At 33.9% G+C, this 17,177-nt stretch overlaps 2 protein-coding genes and 1 pseudogene across 5 annotated transcripts; all 3 read right to left on the bottom strand.

Moving 5' to 3' along the window:
• Positions 1 to 471: 471 nt before the first annotated feature.
• On the bottom strand, positions 472 to 5,994 carry LOC100789142 (DCN1-like protein 2). 4 transcript variants are annotated; one of them, XM_014771226.3, is made up of 9 exons: positions 5,837 to 5,994; positions 5,382 to 5,514; positions 4,177 to 4,228; positions 3,707 to 3,782; positions 3,499 to 3,581; positions 1,921 to 2,014; positions 1,599 to 1,644; positions 1,355 to 1,446; positions 472 to 924 (listed from the first exon to the last, which is right to left on the bottom strand). In XM_014771226.3, the coding sequence occupies exons 1-9, from the start codon at positions 5,883 to 5,885 to the stop codon at positions 641 to 643; spliced, it is 909 nt and encodes a 302-aa protein (XP_014626712.1). In that variant the 5' UTR covers positions 5,886 to 5,994; the 3' UTR covers positions 472 to 640. The 4 variants fall into 4 exon arrangements, with proteins under 4 accessions (XP_014626712.1, XP_014626711.1, XP_040868115.1 ...); XM_014771225.3 differs by having other exon boundaries at positions 1,921 to 2,017; XM_041012181.1 differs by lacking the exon at positions 5,837 to 5,994 and adding an exon at positions 5,664 to 5,826.
• A 1,856-nt stretch (positions 5,995 to 7,850) lies between these two features.
• Positions 7,851 to 11,085, bottom strand: LOC102660451 (pentatricopeptide repeat-containing protein At5g50390, chloroplastic-like; annotated as a pseudogene).
• Positions 11,086 to 14,047: 2,962 nt separating this feature from the next.
• LOC100790204 (uncharacterized protein At5g19025) lies at positions 14,048 to 15,946 on the bottom strand. Its single transcript, XM_003552484.5, has 2 exons — positions 14,601 to 15,946; positions 14,048 to 14,506 (listed from the first exon to the last, which is right to left on the bottom strand). The coding sequence occupies exon 1, from the start codon at positions 15,459 to 15,461 to the stop codon at positions 14,805 to 14,807; it is 657 nt and encodes a 218-aa protein (XP_003552532.1). The 5' UTR covers positions 15,462 to 15,946; the 3' UTR covers positions 14,048 to 14,506; positions 14,601 to 14,804.
• Positions 15,947 to 17,177: the final 1,231 nt, after the last annotated feature.

Consider the following 17,177-nt stretch of genomic DNA (forward strand, 5'->3'; position numbering starts at 1 on the left):
TTCAAACAAACTAAATGATAATTCGCGCATTGCAAAGAAATAGAATCTAAACTTTTTAAAACTTTATAATTCAGTAAAGGATTCGTATTCAATGGTGCATCTTATAAAAGAATAATATGTTAGAAGTTATAACTTCTGGTAACTTAAGAATTTATTGATTACTCATAAAGTTGTTTGTGTAAAGAAGGAGCGACAGTATAAAAATAAATAAATAGCCAACTAATAAAAATGCAATTACACGTCTTCCACTTTTTACTTATCATAACGTGAAACACGGCATAATTTTTTTTTAATATTCCATCCAAGTTCTAAAATTTTATATAACTGTTCACCATATGTACCTAGTTTTCAAATTCAAGTATACATATTGAAACAATGGGAATTATGGATCAAATTTCCCATAGAAGCAAAACACAACATTTCTATTGATTTTATCAAAGGCAATGGATAGTTATTTAACACTCACCAGGATGATGTTAAAAATTACAACGCCACGAATAATATTAATGAGAAACTAGCATCATGTAATTGTAGCCCATTCAAAATGAATACATCAACAGATATCAACTAGCAAAAGAACCTTCTATGTATTTCTTTAACTATAAGAGGGGAGCTTCATCAAAAGGAAGCCCTTCTCTCCCTACCAAACTACACATAGGAACAAGTTGAGTAGTCCTGCAAACCCCTTAGACAGACAACCTTCAACTGCACATGGGGACATAGATGAACACAATGGACTATTTTGTCTACTGGTTTCCATACAATCATATGCTGTATTCCCTGGTGGATTGTCCTCCAAATCCTCTGCATCGTGAGCTCGACTTCTTTTACAGTTTGAAAAAATCATGTCATTGGAATCCATATCATCACTTTTGCTCGAGTCATCGGGTAACTTCCTCTTTAGACCAGAAAAAATGGTCAGTCCTGTGTGAAAACCATAATCAGCTGCAGATTTATACAACAATACAGCATTGTTTGTTTACTCTTTTCAGAATAATTCTCCGTTTTCTAAAATTTGGTTGTTTCTTGAGCACATTTGAAAGTGTTTCGTCCCCCGAGCACATTTCTATTTTGTAAAAGTTTGTCCCTAACATACTTGAACAGAACACTTGAAGAAAAAAAAATAAGAAAAAATCTCCCAGCTGTTTCTATTTTTTTGGTTTTTAAGACACTTGTTTTGGAAACAATTTTCAAAACTTAATAGATCTTGGATGAGAAATTGATTGCTAATAAGTAGTCTGTAATTATTTTATATAACAGTTTTTAAATCAAAAAGTGAGAAGGGAATTAAAAAGCCCTAACTAAGACTCTAATTCCTTATATCAGAGACTGGTTGCAACTTCAATAAACTAACCAGGAAGGGGGTCATCAAAAACCCATGACTGAGATTCTGGATCATCACAGTTACAATGTAAGTTGGAATTATCATAATACGATCCTAGCATCCTGCAGGACAATGTACCAAATGAAAGTCAGAGAAGTTGATAAAATATAATCCAATACATATAAAATTAATCACAGAACAATGCCTAAAATTGGCTTATTGCAAAATTGCCTAAAAATTTAAGATGCTTTGTTTGGCCATAAAGAAATCAAACCTGTGCACATGCTCAACAAAATCATCTATTAAAACAGGCCAAGCACCTGCAAGCAAAAAAAAAAGAGCATTGCATCAGTTAGTCAAAACACTCCACCACCCAAAACTCTCCATCTTCCATTAATTAAAGGATATTAAAATCTTTTTTTACTGATTTCACTATTTAACACAAGAATACCTTAATTACATGCAGATACATTAAATAACCATGCAACACTAATGCATCAAATAAGACTTAATTAAATGAAATGGAGAGGGGCATATAAGTACCAATATCTACATCTCTACAGTTAATTGTAGAAAGCACACAACGAACACAGTACCTTCAGGATCATATGCATCCAGACTATCATGCGTAAACCCACTGAAAGCTAGAACCTGTTGCCAGGTATCCTCAAAGATGTTGTATCGTTGATTCTTCTGAATAAAAAGAGTAATAGATCAGCTTCCAAGAAAAGAAAAAAAAAGTAAAATAACACAATACTACAAATGGATTGGTTCACAGGTCAACTTGATCTAATCCATTTAACTCACAGGTTAAATGGACTGAGCTTACATTGAGATTTAAATAGGCTGATAGTATTGAGCAGCCCTAACCCCAAATCAAAGTGATGGCACAGGACCAAAGCCGAATTCCCCAGATCTACAATCCTATCCTATAACATAAAATTGGTCATTCGCTTATTCTATGCTATTTCATAGCCTCATGTCTATCTGTATCTTTCCTCTCTGCTTGCTTGTGTTCTCCAGTTTCCCTTTTTGGTAAATTCCAATCTCCCTTTACCTCCCCACTTTAGTGTTTAGATGGCAACCCAAGAAGTCATCAGCTTCCAGCAGAGTAGTCAATCACACTCTCTAGTGCCACTATGGCATTGCAGAGCGTCGTGGCTATGGGCCGCTAAATGGAACCCCATTGCATTGCAGCTCGCTGTCCCAAGTGGAGCACCATGAATCAATCGCAGGCAACATGACCTCTATTGCATTAGACACAAAAATCCTCCTTTTTTGGCCCCTGGCCCCTCAATGATGTTGTTTCGTTCTGTTTGGGGGGGATCTTGCTCCCCTTAAATTTCATCAGAACGCAAGCCCTATGTGAGACTCATTCCTTTTGAAGGCTAAATAACACTAGTTTCTTCTCTCTTCGACACAAACAATCTGATCCAAAGCATTTCCAGCCAACTCAAGGCATACCAGTGGAGTTTCTGGACAACCCCACAGGCCCACACTCTGGAACTTTGGCACACCATTCTGTGGTCTCTACTCTGTTCACATCAAAGAGAGGTCTATGTTCTGTTTTATATTCCTTCTTTCACTGTCATGTTCAGATAGGCAAACATATGTTTCCCTTTCTTGCTGTACTTTCTTTTTTCTCTTTTATATTACTTGACTCTTGTTATTAACTTCTGTGTTCCAGTATTGTTAAACGGAATACTTTAAGTTTTCAATGTTATGTCTTAATTCTCATTAAATACTACTTTAGTGATGGTTTGTTATGTTATGAACAACTTCTGTTAATTTTTAAATATCCACATCACTTAAGTATAGCAGCCGCATCACCTCAACTTGTCAAATCAAGGTGGTGTGGTTTTGGGGGAGGCTTCCACAACCAACTTTTCGGCTGCAGACAACACTTCTGTAAAAGTGATGTATACTACAACTTTTAGAATGTGCTGCATCCTTATGCTCATGTCCCATGTAGCATTTGTGCGTCCTAGGTTTTTCCTACCCAAAGAACACTGCACTTAATCTATGAAACTCCAATCCTTCCACTAATAGACTGTACTGTATTCCCCATAAGAAATTTGTATATGGATATAATTGCAAGGCTTCCCTCTCAAACACAGCCCTGGTGACTAAGGAAAACCCCAAAACAGTTTCTCAGTTCTTAAGCATTACTGTACCTCAACAAAGTCACACCATGGATGAAGCAGTGAAAACCTCCCAGCAAGAACTAATTTCCATGCATTTACCGCCCTGCTTACAGCTGTAAATTATCAAAGTTTAACAATTAAAGGAAATAAACAGTGAGTGTATCATGCTGCTTACCACTTTTAAGGAATAAATAGAAGATTATATACAAATTACTAATTACTAATCTTGAACACTTACTAATATTCTTTTGACCATTTTCGCGACACATGAAGAAAACAAAATCATAGAACCTCGAGAATTCTGAAAAGTCCGCCTAGACAGGTAAACAAAGGAAGCACATATTTAAATTAAAAATGTATAAGAGGTATAAAAAAACTGAAAATGAGTGCAAGAATTCTTTGCAACATGCTATAGCCTTTTCCTTCTTTCTCCTTATAGTATAGATAATGCACAATCTCTAGAAGTTTCACTTTTATTTCCATAAGTCTCAGGACAGAGGCAAGTGATCTTAATATGTTTATTTCATTATTTGGTGTCTTACTTTTGTGCATCCAACTACTACAAATCATAGCAGTAAAACGATTCTTTTATAATTAAGAAAAGAAAATGGTAAAACCTACTTGTGAACTAGTAGACAGAAAACATTTTCTTGGATAAAAATATCTGAAATTGCATAACAGAATAGTGTCAAAGATATCAAAGCTCACCCTCAAATTCAACCGTGACATGAGCATTGAAAGTTCATCAAAAATTGTTACCCTGGAAAATTTGGCATGTCAACATTGTCAGAAAAAAAGATGCACACATGGTCTAATAAAATAATTTCATGAACATTTAAATTAAAATTAACCTACACATGATACAGCAGTAACTTCAATACACATGACAATGACAATTAGCTGGAGTGGAAAAACATATTTGCTCCTTTAGAAGCATAACTTCAATGCAGATTGCAAATGTAAAGCACACAAGATCCAATCATGACCCGAAAACTGTCAGGGTTAAGCTGAAGCCTGAAGCCTACATTTTTCCAAATATACCGTAAACAAAATATCGTAGAAAATCCCAGACTCAGTAATAGAATACTGATAATCACCACAGAAAGAGAGATGAAAAAAATATATCCATTCATAGATTTATCTGATGTTATCATGTGAACAGCATCACCTAGACAACTGAATGAGTACTTTCAACGTCTATTATATTAGTTAGCTTGAACTTGAAAGCAATTCCCTTAAGCCGTGTGAATCCATCCAAACATTGTGATTGGTCATTCAGAATTTCAGTTTGTTTGCGCATCATCCCAATTTTAATCATTTTTTATAGAAGCAAAACTGCCAACGGAAAATTACTAAACATATTTTCATTGTCATATTTCTCTCGATTATTGAGACAGAAATTTCCCTTTAGTATTCATGGTTTCCTTGAAGGTAAATTAACCTTATTTAAACTACAAAGATTTTTACATTAAACCTATTTTGCAGATGCTGTCAAGATCATTTGCACCTCCTCCACTGAGGCCCTAACCTTTTCCTACAGATTCCAGCAGCCCACGTCGACTCCTTGTCCGGGCAGATTTCTGACAAGCCCAGCCAATTCCTAGCAGATTCCCATTGTACTCAGCCAATTGGCATGTTTGTTTCGTTCTCAAACTCTAACTTTTGATCATTAATTATGAATGCCTTTAGTTTCAGGGTTTTTTTATTTTATTTTTCAGCATATATATGTGCAGCATAAATCTATGTTTACGGTTTAGGGTTCAAAATAGTGGTCTTCCCGCTATCTGCTATCCCGACATAGCTTTTTCGGAATCAAACACTCCACACCATTATTTGCCATTGATTACTATGATTAGTTAAAGAACTACTTGGCTTCAAAATTATCACAGGAAAATGTCAAAAGAAACACAGACCCTGTAGTAACACGAGACTCAACCAATTTGGAGAGCTGTGTGAGTGCCTCCCTTGAAACCTTAGCCTTTTGAAGGTCACTGTCTTGCCTGTACCCTTCTTCCCCACCAATATATGCATGTCCTGATTTTATGTCTGCACAACCATAGTCAAATAAATAAATAATAAAGAATCACACACCACAGACATAATTAACAAAAAACAAAACAAAGTTAAAATTAAAATTAAAGAATTCTTCTAGTTCTTTTATTTTCCCTTGGAGAGAGAGAAAACTAAACCAACACCATGGTGCTGAAAGTAAGCCATAGCACAAGACCCAGAAAAGAAAACATTCGATTTCGGCGACCCAAAGGGACAAAATCTTGAAAAATGAAACAAAAACAAAACTTGGTGCATAATCAAGAACCGAATTGGTGTTTGCTAGGTGTGATTGAAAAGGGTAAGCGGGAGAGATTACCACAGTATCTTCGGTAAATCTCAAAGATGTCGATCCCAGATGCATCCATGGCGAAACTTTGCCCTCCAAAGCTCTTCGAGCAAGCAGAGGAGAGGGAGAAACTCGGATAGGAGAAGCGTTATTAATTAATAATCCTATGTGTGCCAAATCTGGTCGAGCTTCTAAATTTCAAATTTTCATTTTATTTTTGCTCAAATCTCACTTTTCTCTTAATTTTATTTTATTGGATATATATTAATGGTTAATTTATTAATTTTTTTTTAGTAGAATCAAATCTCACTTTTCTCTTAATTTTATTTTATTGGATAAATATTAATAATTAATTTATTAAATTTTTAGTAGAACGAATTTAACTCATTTTTTCTTTCATTTTCCAACCAATCTTACATTTCTCTTTTTTTTTCTCTCTTAGTAATACTATAGTAGCGGCCTATCACTTTTTTTTTCTTCAATCTACTAAATAAGAACCCTTCTTTCAGTTTACTAATAATTGTACTTCCTTTTAATTATAAATATTGAATGTGCTTTGTATTTTAAAAATTCTACTTGTATTTATTTTTCATTTGATATTTTCTTTATAAAAATATGGTAATAAGATATGTAGGAGAATTAATAAGAAGATATAACATTATTTATCAAACAAATCATTTAAAAGAATTGAGTGACCAAATATTGTATTTATTTTTAATTGTTGGAATTATTAATTATTCAATTGATGAATAATTGTGTAAATAAGAATAAAATTTTCCTCTAAAAAAAGTATAAAATATAACGTTTTAAGAGTTATGGAGGTTAAATCAATTGATGTGTTTAATAATATTATTAATTATCCAATAAATTTTAAAATTGTCTTAACAAATAAAAAAAACATCAATGATTATTTTTTTAAGGAATCAATGATTAATAAAATATTAAAACTTGATCAAATAATTTGCCTAAATTACACCTTTATCTTCTAACTTTTTAAATTATAACAAAATTTATATTTTAACATTTTCATCTAAAAAAACACTAAATTGTTAAATTAAAACATTTTTTCCTTAAATGTTGCCTTTTTTAATATTACTAATAGATTAATTCTCCCTAAATTCACAAAAAGAAAAAGATTAATTCTCCCTAGCTCCTATACTGTAGTAACAAAGTCTGAATTTTCTCATAATTAATAGTACTACACTACTACCAACGGCGTTAGCCTTTAAGAAAATATTATATTAATTCAAAAGCTTAGATAATTAATTTGGAGTAAAAATTAACTGTGATTAATTTCATAATTAAAAAATTAGAGAACAAAAGTATGTTTTTCGTTAAAAGAAATAATTATAAACATAATTAATACTGAGTCAAAATTATATTAAAAGTTAAAGAATAATAATTATAAAAATATAAAGGTCTTTTTTGAAGATGAAATTATTTTCAAATTCCTAAAGTGGCCAGATAAACTGTTCACCATAAAAAAATTGACAAGATAAACTTATTAACAAGTTTACAATTTTGAGACTAATTTGTCTAGATGTTCACTTTCAGATGTCAAAGTAATATTAGTAGTATTATGCAGATTAACTAGTGCCAAGTTGTTTAACTTAATCAATAGTATTAAATTCGACTCAAAAAGGTATCACAGTTAGTCTCTATAAAAGGTAATATAAGTAGTCGCATAAAATACCAAATTGTATATTAACTCAAAAAGAACACAATGGGGGCAGTCCTGATCCATATTGAAAGTGACAGAGATACAAGAGTTCAAAGCTGTTTTTGTGATGCATGTGTGCATGGTTGCAGTTTGTGGCATCAGGAACATTCATATGAGTTTTTATGAGTTTGAAGGTGTTATCCAATTAAAAAGAGAACAAAAAGACAACGAAATTACACCTCCAGTCCTCACTTCTCAGCAAACCAAACCAATAATCGCCACAAAATAAACATGACAAAAAAGTGCAAAGTGTTTGAAGAAAATAGTACTTTTATTAACGGATGACAAAATAAATTACATGTATTATAGTTGTATGATTGTATCCTAATCAAATGTGAGGCTAAGGTGAGTTAACAACAAGCTACTCAGTATAAAGGACTGCAACTTGAATGACACTTTGTCACACCAATAATCGCTACAAGAACAACTACCGTTTCTAAAATGGTGAAATTTACTAGCATCTCTTACAACAATTTCCCGTCTTGTAACCATTGCTATAAGCTTAATTGCACTATGGCAATCACCACACACACGATGGCCCTGAGTAATTTGCAAAGGTGTCCAATGTGGAGTGTTGATAAGTCCAAAAGCTATATCCAATTTTTCACTATGGTATTTGAGAATGCGCTGTTCCTCTTCATCGACATCAGGAAGCAAAGTTTCATTCTCCTCAACATAACCATGCCTAGATATCTCAACCATCAGGTTGTCCACTTTTTCATATATCTCCTTTCTTTGGGAGTGAGATTTATCTCCACATAGGAAGGCATGTGGCTGTTTCTTGACTTCAATCCAGGTACACGCTGGAAGCATTCTTAAACCCTTCCTCTTTAAGGTCTGTAAAACACCAGCAGCTTCCTTCAATTTGCCAGAACTGTTGTATAGATTCAGAAGCACTATATAATTACACAGCTTTTCAGGCTCCATTCCGTAAAGATTTTCAGCTGCTACCTTTCCCAGCTCCAAATTATAATGCATTCTGCACGCTGTCAGCAATGCTGCCGACATGTTTGTTGTTGGTTTGAAAGGAGCACTTCTAATCGGTTCATAAGCCTCATCTAATAAGCCTTCCCGATCGACCTAATAGTTCAACCATACATGCATAATGCATTGCTCTGGGCTTGACCTTGCGATCTCTACTCATAGAGTAAAAAATCTCCCAACCTCGTTCTGATAATCCTGAATAGCTGCAAGCAGATAAGACAGCAAGGAAAGTGACATGGTTAGGAATCATCCCTTCTTGAAGCATCTGCTCAAACATTTCTACAGCCTCTTCTCCTTGACCGTGATTACCATATCCGGCAATCAATGCACTCCAAGATATAACATTCTTGCAGCGCACCCAGTTGAAAACATGCCGGGCATCTTCCATCCTACCCCATTTGCTATAGAAGTCAACAAGTGTTGTGTTTGGCTGTTTGCCACTATATTCATGCCATATCCATGTTATCAAACTCTCAGTTAACTAGCTAACTCTTTGAGTTTACTGAATTCATTTACCCTATGCGAGTTGACTCGCATGTAAACTCTCTTTTTAGTAGATTCTATAAACTCTAAGTAAATTTGATAGACTCTCAAATTTACCACCAAGTCAACGAGTCAGCAAGTTAAAAAAATTATACCAAAATGTAAGTCATTTTGGACTGTTTTTTGTCTGTTTAGTGTTTAACATACATTCATTTAGTTTATTATTCTCGAATAAAAAAATTTTCACATTTAATAACATCAAACTTATTCTTTAATAACGTCAAACTTTTGTTCTCTAATAGTACCTAACCCTTGATCTACCATTACTATAACATTTGCGAGTTATTATCTAGTAGTGATGTATTATTAGACTTGGTTATTTAAGTATAATGAAATTTATGATTTATTATTTTACTTTATTATATTATTGAAATGTTTGAGGGCGAGCCCTGGTGCAGCGGTAAAGTTGTGCCTTGGTGACTTGTTGGTCATGGGTTTGAATCCGGAAACAGCCTCTTTGCATATGCAAGGGTAAGGCTGCGTACAACATCCCTCCCCCATACCTTCGCATAACGAAGAGCCTCCGGGCAATGGGGTACGAATTAAATATTATTGAAATGTTTAATTAGTATGTTATTTATAAATATTTTATTGTTATTTTTATATGAAGTAGACTCTTACGAATTTACGAATTAAGTTTACGAGTCGAGTTAATGAAACTCTCACGAGTTTACGAATTAAGTTTACGAGTCGAGTTTATGAAACTCTCACGAATTTACATAAACTCTTAGTTTGATAACATTGGCCATATCCATGACTAACTAAAGCAGCGTGAGCTTGTTTTGCATATTCTAATGATGCCAATCTTGCACAAATCCTTATCACTATCGAAATAGTAAAATGATCTATTGCTGCACCACTATCACGCATTTCATAATATAAACTAAGAGCTTCCTCACTATAACCATGAAGTGCATAGCTAGCAATAATGGAATTCCATCCCACGGTGGTCTTTTCTGACATTTGATCAGAGACACAATGAGCATCTTCGATGCTACCACACTTGCTGTACATGTCAATCAGCGCACAAGACACGAAAGTATCATCGCCGACCCCTCTTTTCAAAGCACAAGAATGAATTTGCCTTCCCACCTGAACTCTCCCAATCCAGCCGACGCCCGAATCATGGTAAACGTGCGAGATCTTCCATCATTAAACTCCCCCCACATACACAGAAACAACCCAAAAGCTTCAGAGAAATTCCCGAAGTTCACAAGTCCGGCATCTCATCAAACAGCTTGCGCGCATCAAGCATGAGGCCACATTTCACATGCATAAACAAGACCCTGTTCATCAAATACAAATCAGGCTCAAACCCACTACTAATCATGTAATTGAACACCCTCTTGACACCTCTAATCGATCTCAAACCAACACAAGCACTCACCAAAGCATCATAAGTGCTACCACCAACATCAAAACCATCATGTTCAAGTTCCAATATTTCAAACAACTTCATTGCCTCCCTATACCTATTACACACAACCAACTTCTCTATCTGAATACAGAGCCCAGAAGAGGAAGTTTGCCTGATCTGGGTATCATCCAAAACTGCCACTTGTCTTTCACTATACTCAACTTTCTTTGGTTTGGGTTTCAGCCTTTGCTCCATGGAGGAACAACAAATCCGGGAAAAGGGGTGGCTCCAATTGTTCACCTTTGAGGCAAAACAACGCCCCGAAAAGGAAAGGTTCCCACGAGAGGACGAACCCAGAAGAGGGGTTTGGGATTTGTGAAGGGAAAGTGCAATCTCCATTGGCAACAACAATTGTGGTGAATAAAGAAGGAGGAAGAGAATGAAGGCTACTATTCTTCATAGTGAAGAATGTGAGAAAGTGAGATTTGGAACGAGTCTGCATTGGAGCTTCCGCCCAAAAGGTAGGTTTGGTAGTTAGGAAGTAGGAAGATCCACTGTTGCACCATCCACATGTGAATCATAGGAGTTGTTTCCAAGGTTGTCCAATTTTTTTCCTCGATTATATTACCGTATCTTTTCAGAAACTAATCATAATTGATCTTAAATCCAACAAAATTTTCCGTCCAAAATAAATCAAACAAGTTTTGTCATTAAATAAATTATTTCTCACGTGTGATACACCTCTATACCAATCCTATGTAGGTTGAGATTTTCCCATTGGTACAACATTTTACTTTCTGTATTTTGACGAAGGAAAATGCTAATCAATGTGTACTAGAAATATTAGAAAACCTTTTTTTTTTACATATACTAAAAAGCTTTTTATTATTAAGAAATTAAAAGTGAGTTTTTCTTGACATGCTAGTTAATATTCTAAAGATAGTAATTAAGAAATTTTAAAAAATTATTAATAAAGTTGTATAAGGAATCACAAAGTATACTATTACAATTTTTAATTAAAAAACACTTTTAATTTTCTAATCAATATTTTAAGAGCACTGATTATCATTTTCTTATGATCATTTGTGACAAATAACTTGTTTGTGAAATATTATAGGTTTCTTTTTTCAGTAATGTTTTTAAAAAACGTAGACTGGCTTTTTTTCATTTATTTAGATTCATAGTTTTTTTTTTTCTTTCTATCATTCAGTATGATTAAATAAATTCCCAGGTAGAACCCCTTATATAAATAATGTTCAGCATATAGGTCATGTAGCCTTAACAATTTGTTTTTCTAAACAACACTTGAATTATAATTTTCTCCGTCCCTCCCTCAATCATTTGACATTCAAAAATCAATTAAATTAATATTAATTACAATTTTTTAAATAGGAAAATGAATTAAAAAATGAATCAATTAAGAAAGTATTTGGTTTCACCTACAAATGATTGATTATCTAATCGAATATTTTATTTATGTCAGCTTATTTGATTTATAATTTCATGTTTTTTATTTTGGTTTAATTTATCTTTTCTCTTTGAACCAGATTATTTTCAATTTCAAAATATAATTTTTTTACCATATAAAATTTCTCTGATATTTTCTATTTGGTTTGTGAACTTTTTAATCGTGTTTTACAGTTTCTCCATTTTGTCTATTTGATTTTTCTTTTACTTCTTTCTTTCTAATTAGCTTTCCCATCTTTGCTCCACTCTCTTTTATTGATTTTTGTAGAATGAGTATTTGCATAGGTTTTAATCTCGGTGTAACTATTGTGCCCCAAAAGATATGAGATGGGATGTGAAGAGAAGAAAATTGAATTGAGATAAACAAAAAAGGAAAACATTGACATGAAATGAAATAAAAATAGAATTAAGTTACTCCTTCGGGGTCTAACCTAGTAAAGGATGAAGAAATTATGTTGCACTGTTCCATGATCATTTTGCAATCTGGTTTAAATTGAGTTGTAGATTGTTATGCTATAAAAAAAATTAAAAAAAGCGTACATAACTGCTAAGCTCACAATTATTATAACTTAGATTGTCGAAAATAATTATTTCTTTTAAAATCTTGTAAAGAAAAAGAAGGGGGGGTCCATTATACACCAAAGATAACCACTTATGTTCTTGCACAAAAAAAAACCACTTTTGTACAATCCGTTAAGTGATGTTTATACAGGGTGTTACTTCACTAATATTGAAATCAAAAGGAAGGAGGGGGACCTTGATCAACCTTGTTCCTAATAGTGTAACTTCACCCCATGAAAGTAGTTAATGAGAATTCCATCCAGCGACCAAGTTCATAAATTCACTGCACAATTTCAGATAACAAAAGAAAAGGTCCTTTTCTAATCCGAATAGCTTGGTATAATGATCACTAAACATTTGTTAGATAACCCTTCATTACAACCTCAAGTAGTCTTTGTGTGGAAAAAAAAATACAAGGTTACTTTCTTGCTCTCACCTGAATTCTCTCATCCCGAAACTTTAGTGCAGGGCAAGCTTTATTTATGCTGCACCTCTTTCTCTCCCTCTTTCTTCTGAGCCTCCCATTTTCTCTCTCTCTTTCTCACACACCCACACACACTTCTCTTTCTCCCCCTTCCTCTTCAACACCTATATCTCTCTTTTGCAATTCTCTTCCAGTCTTCCTCTATCACAGTATAGATTAAAGAACAACATATTAACTATTTTTAGCCCAGTGACTTAAAGTTAACATCAAGAAAAAAGCACATATGTTGTAGAATCAGTTTGTTATCCATCTGAGAACTGCATATTATCCGTCCAATTATGCATCAACGGCAGAAGAGAATCCCTTGTGCAATAACATGAATTTAGAGTTATTGCAAATGAAACAAGTCAATGTAAGCGACATTTGAACATATTTGCATACACAAATCAAATGGATTTGGTCAGCAAACATGACATTTGCTTTGCCACTAACCTTGTTGTCAATACTTTAAATAAAATAACCACCAATACACCAATAAGTAGAAATATTTGAAGCCAATTCAATCTAAGCAAGTACCGGCAATAACTAGAAAGGCTATGCCAACATATTAGAGATATACACTATAGGGTAAAATGTGTGTTTTGGTCCTTAAGATTTGGCCAAACTTGAACTTAGTCCTTATACTTTAAAATCAATGAATTTGATCCCCGCATTTCTAATACATGGTGGAGTTAGTCTCTGATACCATGTCACACGTGTCTTATAGCATGTGACTGTCACCTGCCAACCATTAGCCATGTCAGCAAACAAGACTAATTGGAGTTAGGGTGAGAGACTAATTCCACTGATTTTCAGAAATGAAAGAGCCAAATTCATTGATTTTATGTTTGATCAAAACTAAAGGGATCTAAAACACATTTTAACCTAAACTAAATAACTAAGTATATTCCTTCAAAAGGAGAAACAGGACAAGGAGGGGGGAAAAAGCAAAAGGCTGAAGGTCACATTTCACTTCAGTGTACAAAATTGGTTTGCTGCATATAAGTAACAACCTTTCTGAAATGAAATAACAAGTTGTATAATATCAAGTTAAGAACAGGACTACAATATGCAGCAAGTCAAGTTAACAAGCACAACATATTAGATACAACAAACTTAAGAAAAATGAGACATCAACAAAGGGAATAACAATAATCCTCGAAGTTATATTTGTACCGCTCCCTTAATATGTGAATTCAATTTTCCAAAAAAAGAAAGAAAAATAGAATTCAAATAGAAAACCAGAGTTTACAGACAACTGTGTAAAAGATTTTTGGTAATTGAGCAATCCACTCCATGGTTCACATCACAGGCAACCTCTTCTAGCAGAGCCAGCCTAGGGCAGCAAACAATGTAATTAAGCAATTCACACAATTAATGGAGAAAGTGCGCACCAATGAACTGAAGAATCAAGCACAAGAGAAAATATTAAATTTATACGAAACAATTATGCTTTAAAACAACAATAATAAACTTGGATCTCAACAAGGTTCAATTCAATAAGAACAGAACAACAACTTATTCCATCAGTCCATCATAACCTGTACTCTACCAAAAGATTGGTAACTTTAATCATGGGCGCCCACTTATCACAAAAACTGAAAACTGTAACCACGAGAAACAATAGCAAAAAATCAGGAACACCAAATTTAAAAGAACAGTGAAGTAAATCAATTCAAATTAAAGGATTTTATATTACCAGGTATAAATACTCAAACTGTGTATGATCCATAGTTTCTTACAACTTATTGCCAAATTGGAGGGATTTATTCGAAAGACAACCTAATTTTAAATAAAATATGACCATATAACTATAAGCAACTACTCTACCAATTTAAGACTGCATTCTGTATCCAATATCCTCTCCTTCCTATAAGACTTTTTGTTTCTTCTTTTCTGTATCCTACTTCTTGGTCTTTCGATTCTTCTTCGGTCCCGGAACCTCCAACCTACCAACAGAACAGCCACACCTTCCTCTGAGGACAAGAACAGCCCTTCCATTGGGGGGTGCCATCTTCTTAAGCTCGGCCTCGAGTTCGCGGTGATGATCACAAAAAACCTTAAACAGTCCCTTCTTAACTCCACCATCCTTAGTTAATGAAGGTGAATTCTTCACACAATCCTCAGTCTCCAACTGAATGTCAAACGTTGCAGCCTTCCTGAGACCCTTGCAATTGGGGTTCCCACACTTCCTTATTGTGCAAGCCACAAGAACCCAAGTAGTCAATGCTGCAAAGGTAACACTAACACCTATGAACATATAAATCCAAGGGGTAAAAGAAACCTCCTCTTTGACCAAATTCACAATCAAAATTCCAAATTTGACACTCTCACTAGCCAAAATTTGAGCATAGGGGAACAACAAGAACCCAAAAGCCGCGATAACTGCTGCAAAAATCACAACGTCAACCACCGCCGACCGGGATCGCCGACACGGCGGAGACTGGAGGGAATTGGGGGTTTTCCTGTGCCTCGATTTCGGCTCGAAATCGAGGGAATTCGCCATGTATTGGTCAACGGAGGAGTTGCAGAGGGAGATTGAGCTATGGAAATAAGCCATTTCAATCACAAACCCAGAAACCCCCAACTTAAATCAAACCCAGATCAGAAACCATGTATTTAACAACGACCCACTGCGCCAAAAACGAAAAAGATGAGAACTTGAGAGTGATCTAGAGAATCGGAGATCCGGGGTGTGCCCCTGGATGGATCCAAAGGAGCAAATTTTTTAGGGTTTTTTTTCTTCGGGGAAATTGACAAATTGTGATGATGTGTGTAATAATAATAAATAAGAGAAGGGAGAAATGGGAGTGTGAGAATTGAGATAATGAAGGTTTGGGTTTGGGGGGTTACAGAGAGAGCAACTTCATTGTCTTTGTTGTTATCATAGCAATTCTACTAGCCATGACTGAATGGTATAAATATTAAGCAACACGAGACTCGTTCGTTCGTTCGTTCTCAAAGGGAAGCGTAGTGGATAGGTTGTTTGTTTTGGTGATGCCACCACTTCTTTCTTTCTTGCTTGCAAGCACTCGGGGGGTCAAACCTCGCATGGTCAACGATGGTAATTAGTACTAGTAATTAGCATAGCTTGTTTGGATTTATGCAAAGGACACGCTTTTGTGTTCAACAGTTGTGTGCGTGCAAGAGGTGTCATGGGCTTAGGAAAAGGTTGCATTATGTGTCAATGATTTTGTGGGGGCATTCCTATGGGCTTCCCCTTTTTAGGTATTCCAATTAGGAAACTCTTTGGGCATCCAGCATTATTACCGGTACACTTAACAGTTTTCAAAATATCAAAAATGTCCTTATGGGTATTTTTGGTTATAAATAACACATTAGTTTTTTCATTTTTGTAGTGTTTTTTTCTCCGTAAAATCACACTTCTTTAGCTTAACTTGCTTCCATTAGTGTCCTTTTGTGAGTATTTGTTGTCGTCGGTGTGGTGTACGAACATTGTTTACGGATATACGGTGAAATTCAATGGTTTTTCATCGTCGTAGAAGAAGAGGTGCGTATTAAAAAAATTAGAATTTTTTATACATTTAATTTATTTACAAAATTTTATAATTAAACAAATTTGATATTTAACTTAATGTTGTATTTAGATGTTTATTACAATAATTAATAGTTAAACAAATTTGGAATTTAATTGAATGATGTATTTAAATGTTTATTATAGTGATTGAAAATAAAAAAAAAAATATGATATTTAATTGAATGATGTATTTAGATGTTTATTACAAAAATTGATAATTAAATAAATTTGGTATTTTTTTACATGTAAATTTTTATTAAACCTATGATTTTTATTTACAATTTATATAGGTAAAAAATTAATTATTAGATAAAAATTAATTATCACAAAATTTATTATGTAAATTTACATGTACATTAAAAATATTAATATTATATATAACGACATTAATTATTTTATAACGTAATTGGTTTATTAGCTCAATTAATTAAAATATTATGTTAATAACACGAAAGTTACAAACTCAATTAATAATCCACATTGGACTTACAAAAGAGTAAAACCAAATGTGCTTGGTTTAAGGAAGAGTAAGACTGTGGTACCTCCATTGTCTAGCTCATGTCTAACTCAGCCTAATAGCCCGAGTCGATAGAAGAAAGAAATAAATGACATATGGCAAGGATAATTCTAAATACTCAATCTTTAAGCTCAATGACAACTTTTATAAATATATATAACAAATTATCATATTATCTTTTCTTATTACATAAGGAAAAGGGCCCATAAAAGAGTATCTAA

The sequence above is a fragment of the Glycine max genome, chromosome 18 (assembly GCF_000004515.6).
Source record: "Glycine max cultivar Williams 82 chromosome 18, Glycine_max_v4.0, whole genome shotgun sequence".
Lineage (NCBI taxonomy): Eukaryota > Viridiplantae > Streptophyta > Magnoliopsida > Fabales > Fabaceae > Glycine > Glycine max.

Coding starts and splice junctions, on each gene's coding strand:
- LOC100789142 (XM_041012180.1), bottom strand. CDS start 5,775: ATGCACCAAGTTTTGTTTTTGTTTCATTTTTCAAGATTTTGTCCCTTT. Junction 2,018..3,498: donor CATGGTGTGACTTTGTTGAG/GTACAGTAATGC, acceptor CTTTTTATTCAG/AAGAATCAACGATACAACAT. Junction 1,645..1,920: donor GGATGCATATGATCCTGAAG/GTACTGTGTTCG, acceptor TTTTGCTTGCAG/GTGCTTGGCCTGTTTTAATA.
- LOC100790204 (XM_003552484.5), bottom strand. CDS start 15,461: ATGGCTTATTTCCATAGCTCAATCTCCCTCTGCAACTCCTCCGTTGAC.